Source organism: Neoarius graeffei, chromosome 5, assembly GCF_027579695.1.
Source record: "Neoarius graeffei isolate fNeoGra1 chromosome 5, fNeoGra1.pri, whole genome shotgun sequence".
NCBI lineage: Eukaryota > Metazoa > Chordata > Actinopteri > Siluriformes > Ariidae > Neoarius > Neoarius graeffei.
The window spans coordinates 29,686,375-29,703,266 of NC_083573.1; the positions used below are offsets into that span (position 1 = coordinate 29,686,375).

Below are 16,892 nucleotides of genomic sequence, written 5' to 3' on the forward strand. Positions count from 1 at the left end.
GTGCGCAGCAGTGGTTAGACCAGTTTCGATATGGAATCATGTTTCGGAGAGAATTCTGATAGTGATTGGGATTCTTGTATTCAGGGATGTGATTTGGGGCTGGTGAAATTATCTGAAAATTTTAGCCAGGGGTCTGGGGGCCGCAGGCCCCCAGCTGGTCCAGGGCAGTGCCCTGGTGGGGGGGGACAAGGGAGGGCGAAGCCCCCCGAAGCTCCTGGGTTCTGGGGTTTTCTGACTTAAAAATTGTACTAAAATGGCAAGCAAACACACAAGAAAAAACTTGTCATGATTAACAAATTCAAGCCAATTTAATGGTCAACATGCAACTCTGAGCCCCTGTAGTAAATTCAATGATTCTTAACTGACAAAAAGCCAAAACATGAAACCTAAAAATGTCATTCTAAATTAAATCATCTACATTAGAATAAATAGAAAATTGTATAAGGAAAAACAAAATTTATACTTTCAATTACTGTAGAAGTTGAACATACCTAAATGTGCCTTTTCAAACAAACATGATGCAACATAAGAATTCATCCACCATTATATATTAAACTCTATTGCTCCTGGTAGTCTCCCGGTTTGCTTCTTATGTATGGCAACTTCTAATATTTGATTAAGTTACTGCACACCCCGTTTAGACAGGGTAACAGGATTGACACAAAAAAAATTAGTCATGCATAGACTACTTACCAAAACTGAAATTTTTAAGTAAATATTCTCAGATTCAGTTCATTCTGCCATCCATATAAAAGGTGAGAATATGTAGATCCTTGGCAACAAATAATTTCAATAATAGCTTTTGGGAGCATTTATTAACCCCGCCGACAGTAGTCGGAGGGGTTATTATTTTCACCTGCGTCAGTCTGTGTGTGTGTGTGTGTGTGTGTGTGTGTGTGTGTGTGTGTGTGTATCTGTCTGTCTGTCTGCAAGATATCTCAAGAACCAATGGATCGATTTGGACCAAATTTTGTACGTGTTGCCAATCACCCAGGAAGGAAACCATTAAATTTTGGAGGTCAAAGGTCAAGGTCATGGCAGAACTTCGAAATTTTCGCCCAATGTATTTTAATAGGGAAAAGGCGGGGTTTGCACTCGTTAGAGTGTCCCTGTCTAGTTTTTGTTATGTGATTAATCACGGTAACAGAACTGACACAAACCTCTGGGACAGGTACAAAAATTAACACAAAATCGAAAAATCTCTTTTCTTAATGGCATTTTCAATTTGTGACATCATATGTCCATTGTGGTTTCCACAGTCTTGTCGTTGAACATGAAAAAGTTTCAATTCCACCTTTGTCCAACATTAAGAATCATGTCTGATAAAGTCTCTTTTCAGTGGAACAGCCATTTTTGCTCATTTTCGACCCTAAAATTTGCTACAAAATGCAGAATTATGAACCAAAGTAGTCAAATTTTGAAATGCAAGGTAGAACTGATAATGTTTTATCATATGAGACCATAAAAAGGTTTTAGAAATCTCAAAATGTAAACAAAACACGTCCGGACAAAAAAAAAACAAAAAAAAACGTTTTCTGTGAAACTGACTCATATACAGAACTGTACAGTGTTCACTCACTTGAGGATTTTCATATGCAAGAATAAAAATCACTTTTTCACTAAACAACATTCACAAAAAATGTGTTTGCAATTAATTGGGATCCACTGTTTTTATCATTTCAACCGCGCATCAGACCCTCGGCCAATTGAAAATATCTTTCATGCACTTTTCTCCCTCATGAGAATTTTGAAAAGTTGGCAAGTATGTATTATTTGCACTAACATTTTAATATTGAATAAACAAATCAAAATTGTGTATAATTACCTTACATCCACGCTGTGGGAAAAGTTTTGAGCGAAAATTAAAACTAACTTGGGGCCCGTTTACACGAGGACGCTGTTGGGTAAAAACGACTAAATATTTTATCAGAAGTGCCTTTCGTTTACACGAGGACGGCGTTTCCGAGGCTGAAAAACGGATAAAATTGAAAACGCCTTCCAGAGTGGATAAGTTAAAAACGGCCCCCGTTGCGTATCCGTCTAAACTACCCAACACGCGAAACTCCGCTCGGATCTGCTCACGTCGGGTACGCGTTTACGTCATACATATGTCATATACTGCACATGCCAGCCCGGGAAGTAAGAAAGTAAGTAAAAAAGTAAGAGCATGTCTGATTACATCAATCCAACGGACCTTCAAGCTGCTCTGTGTTTCAATGCAGTAGATGTGTTTTCCTGCTCACCCGCCCAGCTGGAGCTCCTCAGTTTGGTGTCGCCAAGTTACACACACGCACGCGCGCGCCGCCTATTCAAGCCGCTCGTGAAACCATAAACCCGAGACTGAAAACAAAACTAGCAGCCGAACGGGTTTATTTTGCTGAGATGGACACTGCCTTTTCTCTTCTTCACCGAAACAAGAGTGAGTGTTACTTAATAAAGGCAGATTAAAAGAGTTTTGGTTTGCTCCTGCTCCTCCCTCAAGCACTACAGTACCTCAGCCGGTGTTCTGAAATTTCTTCCTACCTATAATTTCTTCCTACCCGGTGTTCTGTAAAGTTATCCTAGCAAGTTCTCATACAGACCGTTTTATTATTCAAAACAGGTCATTACAAATTATTTGACTCGGCCAAAGACTCGACCAATACGCACAAAACATAAAAATCGGCAAATGCGTGAAATTCTCACCGATTTTCTATCAGCCCAGCTGATCGGTGGGACAAAACTACTGTTGAATTTTCCTACCCTCCTGGATTTCGCGCATGTGTAGTAGGCTTGGTAGGATAACTTGACAGAACAGCGGTGCAGATGTGCAGATCAGACAAGACGGAAGACGTTGCGCATGCGTGCAGACATAGCGGAGACATTTATGCGTCACCGTATAGACGCAGATTTCCTCCTTGAAAACGGTCGTGTAGACGCGGAAAAAAGTGAGAACGAAAACGGACTTTTGCGTTTTTGTTTTATACCGTCCCCGTGTAAAGTGGGCCTTGGAGTGAAAAAGGTGAAATAATCTGTGATGAAGTTGGCAGAGACTCTGAGGTAAAGTGAGAGGAGGCGGGAGGCGTCAAGCATCACTGCCGCCTCACAGACTCACTTTCCGGGGTTAAACTCCCACCGCTCCCCCTCGCTCTAGCTTTTGTTTTGTTTTCACCGAGTAACCATTTTGATTTGTAAACTAGAGCCGTGATTTAAACTGCTGTTTCTTCGGACGTAACTAAAACAAACTGAAATAAAAACCACCCCTTCTTTTCTCCTCAGAAGGTTTAGCCTCCGATGCTAACCTTTTCACCACAGCTTTCATAGCGTGCGCATGCGCATCCAGGAAGCAACAGATGGCGCGAGGCCCCGTTGCCACGGCAACCTTCGTCACTCCGTCGCACGTGCAGTGACACCATCACCACTCACAGGCTTATTATGGGGAAAGAAATGAGCTGGGTTGTTTTTTCTTCTTCCCCATGTTTACTTACTTTAAAAACACACACCAAACTGATGATCAGGTGCATCTTTACGCTCGATCACGGAGGCTGCCATCTTTCAACTCTTTGTTTGAAGTGAGCTTACGTACAGCTATCTAACAAGCGCGTTCATTGGTTGTTACAGAGCGATGGGCCAATCACGTACCTCGTTTCATCTCAATGACGGAATTACTGAAAGTCGGAACGAATAGGATATGAATGCGGATTTTTGAGCGAAAAATCGGAAATTTTTTTTTTTTTAATTTTGAGGTGAAAAAAAGCAGAATTCCGCGAATTCGCGGAAAAATCACATCCCTGTATATTGGATGAAGGGGCAGATGATTATCAAGGATATTACAGAGTAAATGGTTATCTTTGAGTCCCCAAGACAAGAAACTGCCAGTTCATGACAGTCTTCCTCTGTAGCGCGTGAGATGGAGAGAGAGATAGATAGAAAAAGATGTGCAGAATGCAGTGGCTACCTTTCATCATGTTTTCCTGAACAAAACTAAAAACAAATAGTCTTGCAATATTGCAATCTGAGAGCATTTAACACATTTCAGTTAATAATTAATGATAACGATCGCGCTCGTGCATCGTTCTTCCTGTTTAAAGTGCATCAGATATGATGAGATCAGATGTCACGAGCGTGTAAATGTTGCTCATAATCCTGTGTCTGGCGCACGGTGTGTGTGTGAAAGAGATATATAATAGGGGAATCGACGAACTGCCCAAATATCAGATCAAATGTCATTTATTAAATAAATGGGTTTCTTTTTTACTCCAGTAATTCCCATGAACACTTGATGAATCAGATTTATTATTAGTAGGTGACGTGAAATCTGCCCGCCTCGTTTGCACAAGCCTCACCCACTGTCGCTTTAGATTTGTTTTTTCTTGGAAATTTGTGAACTGAATGTCCTGTTGTATAGGGATTTGGACATCCAAACACAACTCGGCGCTTTCCCATCATTATTTTTGTAAGATTCCTACAACAAGATCCAACCTTGGTGAGTAAACAAGCATGGAGTCAGATGAACCAAAATGACCCAGATAATCGGGGTTCCATGTGTGATGTCGTATGAGATTTGCCCTGAGGCAAGGCTGCTTTCATAAGCAGCGATTTATCGATAGTTTTGTGCTTGATAATAAAATTAATTTATATTATTTATCCCCCTACTTTATTAATTCTCGCTCACACTCACCGCAGTGCCATGACGAGCGTTGCTGTAGCCCTCCAGCAGGCGGTCTATGAGGCTGCTGTGACTGGTTTTGATCAGTGAGTGAGAATTGCGCAGGTCCAGGAGCCATTTCCTGTAGCAGGGGCCAGTCAGAGCGCTGGGGCTGCGGGCCAGATCAGGAGAAACAATGCCTGCGTGTGTGAGAGATGACATCACTGCACACATCCCAGTTTTAATGATGCACTCAGTCAGGAACCACTGAACATTTCTAATGCTCTGAATTAAAAGTTACTGAATATGGTTATACTGCATCGGTGTCACTATTAAACCCATCAGGCTTCTTAAACTGCGTTTAAATGTTTCTCTCTTTAATGAAGAGTAACCTCATTAAAGGTGGGGTATGAGATTTTTTTCAGGAGTATTTTTGACCATATTGCTTGAAAAGCTCCTCACACCCATGTTGCAAGCAGTACAATAGAAGGTTTGACCCAAAAACGAAATATTTTAATCCAGTCTACAGTGTAAAATAAAGGAAAAACGCCATCCAATCATATCGAGGTACCACCTCAAAATGATTGGATACTGACAAGTCAATCAGACTGAAGCCCGCGAGCAGCCCGGCCCTTCTGTGTGAGAGAGCGAGCAGAGTGTCACACAGAGCGCAGGATTTTCTCAGTGCGCTCCCTCCAAACAACGGGGATTTACACGAAAACGGAAGGAGATATTCACAAAATTCTTTCACAGTGAGCGCCACAAGGCTTTCCTGAACACACTGATGTAATTTTTTGTCTGTAGTGTAAATAATGAGGTCACTAGAACGAGTTAAAAACGAGTGACTTTTCTGCCAAGTTTATAATGGCAGTCTATGTGGCTGCGCAGCTGTGCTCTCTTCACTTTCAGGCTTCTCATTCAAAAACTGCAAGTCCTATCGTGTAGGTAGACACATTGTGTGAATCAGGACAAGTGTGGCTACTACTTTTGAGAAAATTGTGTGTGTGGAGTGATAATTGGGGCTGAAAACACAGTTTAAATGAGAAAGTTTGAGCTATTTTTCCAAGCTCTCTACACTCTGCTCCACTGGTGTGTAACGCAATAGACACCCATTATAAAGGCTGATTTTCTCAGGCTTTATAAGGGGGAGGAGGGGTGGAGACGCGGGGGCTGGGAGCATGGCGAGGGCGGGCATGTTTCTTTTCAAAATATGGCTTGCGGGAACCGTTATTCCAAAATCTCATACCCCACCTTTAAGCAGAACAAGAAAGAAGGAACCTAAATGAAAAAGCTCCTTCAGCTCAAAGTTGAAGTCTATTACGTCCCGGAAGTACTGGCGAAAGTTTGTGAACCCTCTGGAGACGAACCCATTTGTGCACGAATGGATCCAAACGTTTCCCATCATTATCTTAAATCATAATAGAAAAGGTTCAAATCGATTTAAAAAAACAAAAACAAACGTCACATAGTTAAGACACCTCTCCCTATTTATTTCAAGATACACTTTAATTTTAACGACTCAACGCTTGAACTCATTTTATTAACTTAACATTAGAATTAGGTTTTATAAATAAGTGCAGGTAGAAACACCAGAAATTGTTACTGAGCTTAAATTACAGCTATTAGCATTTTGTAAATGGCTCTAAACAAAGCCCTATAAGTGCTATCGGTACATTATTATCTTCAAGTTAACAAATACATACATCCTTTTTTGAACAATGTGCGGTGTATTGTAATGTCTTAGCTCTTTATGTTATTAGGGCCCGAGCCCTATAGGGCGAAGGCCCTATTGTTCTTGTAAGAGTTCACTATTATTAGGGCCCGAGCCCTATAGGGCGAAGGCCCTATTGTTCTTGTAAGAGTTCACTATTATTAGGGCCCGAGCCCTATAGGGCGAAGGCCCTATTGTTCTTGTAAGAGTTCACTATTATTATTCTTCTTCTTCCGTCTTCTTCTTCTTCTTTATTTTTCTCCGCTGTTGGGCCATTTTCGGGGCGCTTGCCATGGGCGAAAACGCACGAAATTTGGCACCAGTTCCGAGAATTGCCACCGCTACTCAGAACCAGAAGCCCAAACTTGGCCGGGGCTCAGGGCCTCTATAGCGCCCCCTAAGTCGTTGTGATTTTGGCCTCCCGCATTAAGGTGCCTGGTTGCCATATAGTTTGTAGTAGTGGCATGCCATTTGGTAGGCATATGTATCTCACGAAGCCGGACAAAAATGTAATGCCAATGCATTAGCCACGCCCAACAGGAAGTGAGGTAATTTCACTTTTGTGCGAAATGCATGGCCACGAAGAGGGCGCAACTCCTCCTAGACCGTTCTTAGGAATGTCACCAAAATTGATACACATCATCTACAGACATGGCTGACAAAAGTTACTAAATACGTTTCACGTGGGATAAACCGTTCAGAAGTTATACGTCAATCAATTTCCGATGCAAAATTTTACATGCTTAAAAATTCATAACAAATCTTCTGATTGCTCAAAACTGCTCATACTTCACACGCAAATCACTCATTGGGCTTCTGACATGTTCCCCAATTTCTGTGATATTTCGCCACTGGGGGCGCTATTTTTGGGCAAAAAATCCAATCTTTCCTCAAATTTGGTCAAACTTCACGGCCACCCTCTTACTACCTCCCATGTCATGTGTACCACATTTTGGGAATTTTCATCCATGGGGGGCGCTGTTTTTGGCCGACGCAATTGCTCCAAAACGGGTTTTTGGTGAATAATTCCATAATGCTTTCCCTTCACACCACTACCTTGTGATAGTACGTTGCTGTTGTAGACACTTATTTTTCCAACTCATAATCACTCATGTACAGCATAGCGCCATCTACTGACATGGGAAAAACCAAAAAATTTATTCTTCAAAAATCTATATCTCATCTTCTATTTACTCAATTGTCATCAAACTTCATACGCACACTCTTAGCAGGTCACCTGACATATACGCCAAATTTTGTGCACTTTCGCCCCTGGGGGTGCTGGTTATGGCAAAAATGATATTGCAGCTTCTGATTTGTCAAACTTGGCAAGCAAACTCTTTACAAGACCCATATTGGGGCGCTTGCCATGGTCGACAACGCACGAAATTTGGCTCCTTTTTCTTAGACTGCCACCGCTACTGACAACCAGAAGCCCAGATCCAGGCGGGCCTCAGGGCCTCTATAGCGCCCCCTAAGTCGTTGTGCTTTTGGCCTCCCCCATAAAGGTGCCTGGTTGCCATGTAGTTTGTAGTAGTGGCATGCCATTTGGTATGCATATGTATCTCACTAAGCCGGACAAAAATGTAATGCCAATGCATTAGCCACGCCCAACAGGAAGTGAGGTAATTTCACTTTTGTGCGAAATGCATGGCCACGAAGACGGCGCAACTCCTCCTAGGCCGTTCATAGGAATGTCACCAAAATTGATAGACATCATCTACAGACATGGCTGACAAAAGTTCCTAAATAGGTTTCACGTAGGATAAGCCGTTCAGAAGTTATACGTCAATCAATTTTCAATGCAAAATTTTACATGCTTAAAAATTCATTACAAATCTTCTAATTGCTCAAAGCTGCTCATACTTCACACGCAAATCACTCATTGGGCTTCTGACATGCTACCCAATTTCTGTGACATTTCGCCACTGGGGGCGCTATTTTTGGGCAAAAAATCCAATCTTTCCTCAAATTTGGTCAAACTTCACGGCCACCCTCTTACTACCTCCCATGTCATGTATACCACATTTTGGGAATTTTCGTCCATGGGGGGCGCTGTTTTTGGCCGACGCAATTGCTCCAAAACGGGTTTTTGGTGAATAATTCCATAATGCTTTCCCTTCACACCACTACCTTGTGATAGTACGTTGCTGTTGTAGACACTTATTTTTCCAACTCATAATCGCTCATGTACAGCATAGCGCCACCTACTGACATGGGAAAAACCAAAACATTTATTCTTCAAAAATCAATATCTCATCTTCTATTTACTGAATCTTGATCAAACTTGATACGCACACTCTTAACAGGTCACCTGACATATCTCCCAAATTTTGTGACCTTTTGCCACTGGGGGTGCTGTTTTAAGGCAACAATTTATATCTCGGCTTCTGATTGGTCAAACTTGATCAAAATTGACACAACAACTCTTCATAGGTCCCTTGACATGTATACCAAATTTGGTGAACTTTCACCACTGGGGGCGCTCATTGCGCTGTAGCAGTTGCAGGAGAGGTGTTTACAATCATGAGGCACCAGGAGTATGTTGTTTTGGTTGCCTTAAACACACATGACTTGTGGGGAATGGGTAGGCAGTCGGGAGCAGGTGTTGTAGCGTTACATACAGACTAATAGATGTCTAACAGAAGACAATCCTATGTAGCTGTAGTTTGGTGACTGATGAGGTAAATACATTAATTTGGTTGGGAAGCCATGGCATAAAATGTTCTGTCCATGACAACATCTCAGCGCACCGTGTACTCTGTGTCCAATTCTGTGCTTTGTCGCCATTGTGGGAGTAATGTCTCTTGCCGAAGAAGCTGTGGAAGGTTTTGCGCAGGGACGCATGCCCCCGCCCCCCTTGGCCGCTGGCGCGAGGGCCCGTCGAGGCCGCTTGCGGCTTTAATTCTTCTTCTTCTTCCGTCTTCTTCTTCTTCTTTATTTTTCTCCGCTGTTGGGCCATTTTCGGGGCGCTTGCCATGGGCGAAAACGCACGAAATTTGGCACCAGTTCCGAGAATTGCCACCGCTACTCAGAACCAAAAGCCCAAACTTGGCCGGGGCTCAGGGCCTCTATAGCGCCCCCTAAGTCGTTGTGATTTTGGTCTCCCGCATTAGGGTGCCTGGTTGCCATATAGTTTGTAGTAGTGGCATGCCATTTGGTACGCATATGTATCTCACTACGCCGGACAAAAATGTAATGCCAATTCATTAGCCACGCCCAACAGGAAGTGAGGTAATTTCACTTTTGTGTGAAATGCATGGCCACGAAGAGGGCGCAACTCCTCCTAGACCGTTCATAGGAATGTCACCAAAATTGATACACATCATCTACAGACATGGCTGACAAAAGTTACTAAATACGTTTCACGTAGGATCAACCGTTCAGAAGTTGTACGTCAATCAATTTTCACTTCAAAATTTTACATGCTTAAAAATTCATAACAAATCTTCTAATTGCTCAAAACTGCTCATACTTCACACGCAAATCACTCATTGGGCTTCTGACATGGTACCCAATTTCTGTGATATTTCGCCACTGGGGGCGCTATTTTTGGGCAAAAAATCCAATCTTTCCTCAAATTTGGTCAAACTTCACGGCCACCCTCTTACTACCTCCCATGTCATGTATACCACATTTTGGGAATTTTCGTCCATGGGGGGCGCTGTTTTTGGCCGACGCAATTTCTCCAAAACGGGTTTTTGGTCAATAATTCCATAATGCTTTTCCTTCACACCACTACCTTGTGATAGTGCGTTGCTGTTGTAGACACTTGTTTTTCCAACTCATAATCGCTCATGTACAGCATAGCGCCACCTTCTGACATGGGAAAAACCAAAAAATTTATTCTTCAAAAATCTATATCTCATCTTCTATTTACTCAATTGTCATCAAACTTCATACGCAAACTCTTCATAGCTCACCTGACATATACGCCAAATTTTGTGCACTTTCGCCCCTGGGGGTGCTGGTTATGGCAGAAATGATATTGCAGCTTCTGATTTGTCAAACTTGGCAAGCAAACTCTTTACAAGACCCTTATTGGGGCGCTTGCCATGGTCAACAACGCACGAAATTTGGCTCCTTTTTCTTAGACTGCCACCGCTACTGAGACCCAGAAGCCCTGATCCAGGCGGGCCTCAGGGCCTCTATAGCGCCCCCTAACTCGTTGTGATTCTGGCCTCCCGCATTAAGGTGCCTGGTTGCCATGTAGTTTGTAGTAGTGGCATGCCATTTGGTACGCATATGTATCTCACTACGCCGGACAAAAATGTAATGCCAATGCATTAGCCACGCCCAACAGGAAGTGAGGTAATTTCACTTTTGTGCGAAATGCATAGCCACGAAGACGGCGCAACTCCTCCTAGACCGTTCATAGGAATGTCACCAAAATTGATACACATCATCTACAGACATGGCTGACAAAAGTTACTAAATACCTTTCACGTAGCATTCACCGTTCAGAAGTTATACGTCAATCAATTTTCAATGCAAAATTTTACATGCTTAATAATTCATAAATCTTCTAATTGCTCAAAACTGCTCATACTTCACACGCAAATCACACATTGGGCTTCTGACATGTTACCCAATTTCTGTGATATTTCGCCACTGGGGGCGCTATTTTTGAGCAAAAAATCCTATCTTTCCTCAAATTTGGTCAAACTTCACGGCCACCCTCTTACTACCGCCCATGTCATGTATACCACATTTTGGGAATTTTCGTCCATGGGGGGCGCTGTTTTTGGCCGACGCAATTGCTCCAAAACGGGTTTTTGGTAAATAATTCCATTATGCTTTTCCTTCACACCACTACCTTAACAAATCTTCTAATTGCTCAAAACTGCTCATACTTCACACGCAAATCACACATTGGGCTTCTGACATGTTACCCAATTTCTGTGATATTTCGCCACTGGGGGCGCTATTTTTGAGCAAAAAATCCAATCTTTCCTCAAATTTGGTCAAACTTCACGGCCACCCTCTTACTACCGCCCATGTCATGTATACCACATTTTGGGAATTTTCGTCCCTGGGGGGCGCTGTTTTTGGCCGACGCAATTGCTCCAAAACGGGTTTTTGGTAAATAATTCCATTATGCTTTTCCTTCACACCACTACCTTGTGATAGTGCGTTGCTGTTGTAGACACTTATTTTTCCAACTCATAATCGCTCATGTACAGCATAGCACCACCTACTGACATGGGAACAACCAAAAAATTTATTCTTCAAAAATCTATATCTCATCTTCTATTTACTCAATTGTCATCAAACTTCATAGGCAAACTCTTCATAGCTCACCTGACATATACGCCAAATTTTGTGCACTTTCGCCCCTCGGGGTGCTGGTTATGGCATTAATGATATTGCAGCTTCTGATTTGTCGAACTTGGCAAGCAAACTCTTTACAAGACCCTTATTGGGGCGCTTGCCCTGGTCGACAACGCACGAAATTTGGCTCCTTTTTCTTAGACTGCCACCGCTACTGAGAACCAGAAGCCCAGGTCCAGGCGGGCCTCAGGGCCTCTATAGCGCCCCCCGAGCACCGTACAGTGCGAGACCCTATTGTTACCATGTCTCCAATTCTGTACTTTGTCGCCATTGTGGGAGTAATGTCTCTTGCCGAAGAAGCTGTGGAAGTTATTTCGCGGGGACGCATGCCCCCGCCCCCCTTGGCCGCTGGTGCGAGGGCCCGTCGAGGCCGCTTGCGGCTTTAATTTCATTTATTCTTTTTTTGTCACTTTCTCGTTTTCTTTCTTTTGTATGTACAAATAGTTACATACTTTTTTTTTATACATGTTCGAAAATAAAATAAATTCATTCATACGTTATTGTTTCTCTAATAAAAATACACCTGAATGACCTGCAGTGAGAGCTAATGTGAAGTGGCCATCAAAGCACATGCTGCTGAATTCCTGACCAACCAAAGAACACTCAACTGTGTGTGTGTGTGTGTGTGTGTGTGTGTGTGTGTGTGTGTGAACCCACAAAACTGGTCTAGACTTTAGCAAATAAACTTGGTTTGAAAACATGACATGAGCGTGCCATCATAAACTGTGACACAGGGGCTCTTACCGGCATCTCTAATGGCATCCAGAGCTTGCATTCTGTATAGGTAGTTATAACAGCCTGCAAAAAACACCACACACACACACACACACACACACACTAACATCAGAACCAGCTTATAGCATAGACCTGTTCAAATATCACGATCAAAAGTGATATTTGTTTTTCCACAGTTTCAGTCAGGTGCTCAGCTGCTTCAGAGTAAGAAAGTTATAAACATGAAGCAGCGATAATCATTTCAGGGATGAGAGTGGGTGGTCATCAAAAAAAGCAGAAAACAAGATGGGGGATGTCTGGGAGGGATACCCCCCCCAGGAAATTTTTGAAAAATAAGGCCTTACAAACCACTTTTCCTGCAATCTGAGCTGTAGTAGATAAAAAAAAAAAATCTCTGTTGTCTTTTTTATATATTTACATGAAAATATGTTTCAAATCAATAGGAGTATTGTTTGAATTCAAAATAAAAAAAAAAAAAATCACATTCTACATTCAAGGGTATGGTTATAATTCATGATCAACAAAAATGACAAAAATTCACATTAAACTTAAGTTCTATTAATTATCAAAAATGTTCATATATTAAATAAAATTTCTTAGGGTGACTGACCTTTTCTCCCCATGTCCTCATTAGCTGCATATGATTTCTTCAAAAAGTCTCTTGAAATATTTAAGTTTTCAAAACTGTCAGCATTAATTCAGATTTACTGACTATCGTATACACGTTCAATGTATTAATTGAGCAAATTGAGGCATTTTGAGTAAAAAAGCCGATACGAAAGAGAAACGTATTTTTGAAGAGCAGCGACGATGAACATGTGCAAGTTTCGATAAAATAGAATGGATGTGGGTACTTTTGTAAGAACTTATGATTGGCTATCATGCACTCGTCATTGATGTTTTGGCCAATTACATTGTAGATAACACGTATTCTACCACGAGACTTAGCGAGACTAAAGATGGCGAAAATGTAAACATGTAACATCGTGGTAGGAATGAATTACGCTTGAGTATCACGAAGGAACATACCCCAACCCCCCCCTCAATAAATGAAAAAAAAAAATCTCAACGGATTTGGCATAATATAAAAAGGTCGATTTTTACTCAGAAAAAGCAGAAATCCACTGAAAAGCGGAAAACTCTCATCCTTGTCATTTAGAGCTGGAAGCCCTGACCTTACTGTTCACACCAAAAGCAGCAAGTCCATCACTTTCTATGCGAGACAGCGTCTCTCAGCAGCGAGCAGTGGTATGACACTTGATGGCGCATCTTTAGCGGCGAGAGTGTGAGAATAAAGTTGAAATCCAGGCAACTTTACGGTTAAAAAACACATGATGTGTTTCAGCGGTAACCAATTGGAATTCAGAAGTGCTCTGCTCTAGAGCAGGGGTTCTCAACCTTTCCTACTTTAAGGGCCTCTGCATGCTCTTGCGACAAGGCTTTCGCAGACAGCTTTTCGCAGACAGTTGTAATTTATCGTTGAGCGGGGAGTAATAGGCGTGCGCGATGTTATTCACCGCCACAACGCAAGGGGGCGCGAAGTCGCTAGGAGTAGTTGGTGGGTGTGGTTAGTGGAGTGTTTATCCTCTGGTTACTTATAATGACTAGAACTGGAGTCATATAGATGCACGTACTTCCTCACTTCCTCGATCAACCGCTCTTCGTGCTGCTCCATCTTCGCTCGTGTTTTTAAAAATGGCGGTCGTGAAAACAAAACAAACCGGGAAAGTAGGGAAGCGGAAGTGCGTATACAGCGGATGTAGGAGTGGACCAATCAGAGCCCTCTTGTCTGCGACGCTGTCTGCAAGGCTTCTGCGGTGGTCACAATTTTTGGGAGGTGCGCGCAGAGCGTCTGCGAAGGTGGGGGGGCTACGCAGACGCTATCTGCGACACCGTCTGTGAGGACTGGGTTGTCAGCATAAATTGGCCTTAAGGCCCACCTATTCATACTTGTAACAAGTCGAGGCCCATTAAAAAAGATCCCCAATAATTTTGGCTCATCTATTCTATTAGAATCTAATAAATCTATTGTAAAGTGTATTAATGGGATGCAACATCACTCGCTGTTACAGATGGTAGCCCAGGAATTAAATAAGTGCAATAAAAACAAACTGTTTTTAATTGTAGGCATTGTATTTAAAACTGTATGGATGGGCCAGAAGCCAAACCATGCATGTGGGTCATTCTCAGTCAAAAGGGATTAATGATCCAAAAGTGGAGTCTGGTCCATTAACACAAGAACTTATTGCCATGTTTGTGTTCAGCAAACAAGCAAGTTATTACAACCGAGAAGTACACTCAAAAGAAGTGGATATAGAAACCACTCAATGGGGTAGATCCTTACACGCTAACAAAGAAAGATTTTTCCTAAGAGTTCGAAAATTATCCATCTGTTGAGTTCCCCGACATCTCAAACTACCTGCTGCTGCAGACATCGTTCTACACGGACACACAGATGAAAACCTGGAAGAGCATGGAGGCGTACAACTTTTTATATGTGGCTGAGTTAAAGATCTGGGGATCAGGACACTACAAGATAGACGATAGACGGATCTAAGTGCAGGAAGAGTGTTTATTAGCAGGTGTGATATTTACAAAAAGCAAAACAGAAAGCAGAATCATAAAGCAGAGTATTTAATCAGCGTTATAAACATGGCTAGAAACAAACGTGATGATGCTTCGCAAAGCCTCTGTGAAAACAGCTTCCGTATCGGTGCGTGCCGATTTGCGCTCAAATCAGTATCAGGTGTTTCCCATAACGACTGGGTCCCGAGCGCACGCACAACATGCTCCATGAGCACACGCGGCCGCTCGAGCTGTGCCAGACTCAAGCATGCAAAGACATAACGGTCAAGTGTTCACCTACTATGTAACCACTACTTTTAGCTCACCAAAATGCCTCATTTTCATTGATAACCCATCGCAAAGCATTGCAAGCTGGAGTGTGACCGTAGCTTAATGAGGCGGATGTGATGTCAGATGCAACTCAACCATTGTACCCTACTACGAGTAACAAAAAAAAAAAACAAAAAAAAATTATATATAACTTCAACTTGAAAAAAAAATTTAGAATACTAGAGAACACAGTCATCTAAATTTTGCTTCTGTTCAAACCATTCCCAAGTACAATGGAGGAGAAATTAATACTTGCAGTGGTGGATTTCCCCATTATTTATGATTTGTACGTTTATTTGTGTACATGGACATTTAAAAAAAAAAAAAAACCTGCATGTTGAAACTTGACTTAGCACTCAACACAAAAGTTACACCACACAAACTGTATTTACAGTGCCTTGCAAAAGTATTCATACCCCTTGAACTTTTTCACATTTTTCCACCTTACAACCACGAACTTAAAAGTTTTTTTATTGAGATTTTATGTGATAGACCAACACAGAGTAGCACATAATTGTGAAGTGAAACGAAAATGATAAAAGGTCTTCAAAATTTTAAACAAATAAAAATCTGAAAAAAGGGTGTGCATTAGTATTCAGCCCCCTGTACTCTGATACCTCTAAATACAATCCAGTGCAATCAATTGCCTTCAGAAGTCATCATATGGCCCTTTTCCACTACCCTTTTTCAGCTCACTTCAGCCCGACACGGCTCACGTTTCGACTACCAAAAACCAGCACGACTCGGCTCGCTTCAGCCCTGCTTAGCCCCTAAAACTCGCACCGTTTTGGAGTGGGGCTGAAGCGAGCCAAACCGTGCCGAGTGAGGCTAGGGGCGTGAGCAGACACTCCCCTGTGCACTGATTGGTGAGGAGGAGTGTCCTCACATGCCCACACACGCCCCGCGAGCACGCTGGGATCTGTAAACGCCGTAAACCCGGAAGGAGAAGAATTACGAATTACGAGAATTTCTGAAGCCTTATGCGCCTCGCCTCATCTATACGCTCTTGCCAATATCTGTTGGCGTTGTCGGTGACAACAAGCCACAGAACCAAGACCAGCAACACTAACGACTCCATGTCCTCCATGTTTATTGTTTACTATCCGGGTTGTGAGACTACCGCTTAAAAGCTCACTGATGTCACTGTTTGCGCTGCTTAACGACATCACCTGACGTCCACCCACTTTCGCTAACTCCACCCAATGTGTCCACCCACTTCCAGCCAGCACGGTTCAGCGCAGTTGTAGTCGAAATGCAACTCCAACAGCCCCGCTCAGCCCGACTCAGCACGGCACGGCTCAGCCCAACTCAGCCGCGTTTGTAGTGGAAAAGCGGCATAATTAGTTAATAGAGTCCTACTGTGTGTAATTTACCCTCAGCATAAATACACTTGTTCTGTGAAGGCCTCAGTGGTTTCTTAGAGAACACTGAAGAACAAACAGCATCAGGAAGACCAAAGAACTCACCAGACAGGTCAGGGATAAAGTTCTGGAGAAGTTTAAAGCAGGGTTAGGTTATAAAAAAATATCCCAAGCTCTGAACATCTCAAGAAGCACTGTTCAATCCATCATTCAAAAATGGAAAAAAGTATGG

The 16,892-nt window shown here is 42.5% G+C and overlaps 1 protein-coding gene across 1 annotated transcript in view; it reads right to left on the reverse strand.

The window, feature by feature from the left end:
• c5h1orf43 (chromosome 5 C1orf43 homolog) overlaps window positions 1–16,892 on the reverse strand; it is a 34,389-nt gene that overhangs the window by 10,121 nt on the left and 7,376 nt on the right. Inside the window, exons 4-5 of the mRNA XM_060921486.1 lie at window positions 12,414–12,467; window positions 4,661–4,827 (exon numbers count right to left, since the gene is read on the reverse strand). Of these exons, the coding sequence (XP_060777469.1) occupies window positions 4,661–4,827; window positions 12,414–12,467 (221 nt within the window). The remainder of the gene's footprint in view (window positions 1–4,660; window positions 4,828–12,413; window positions 12,468–16,892) is intronic.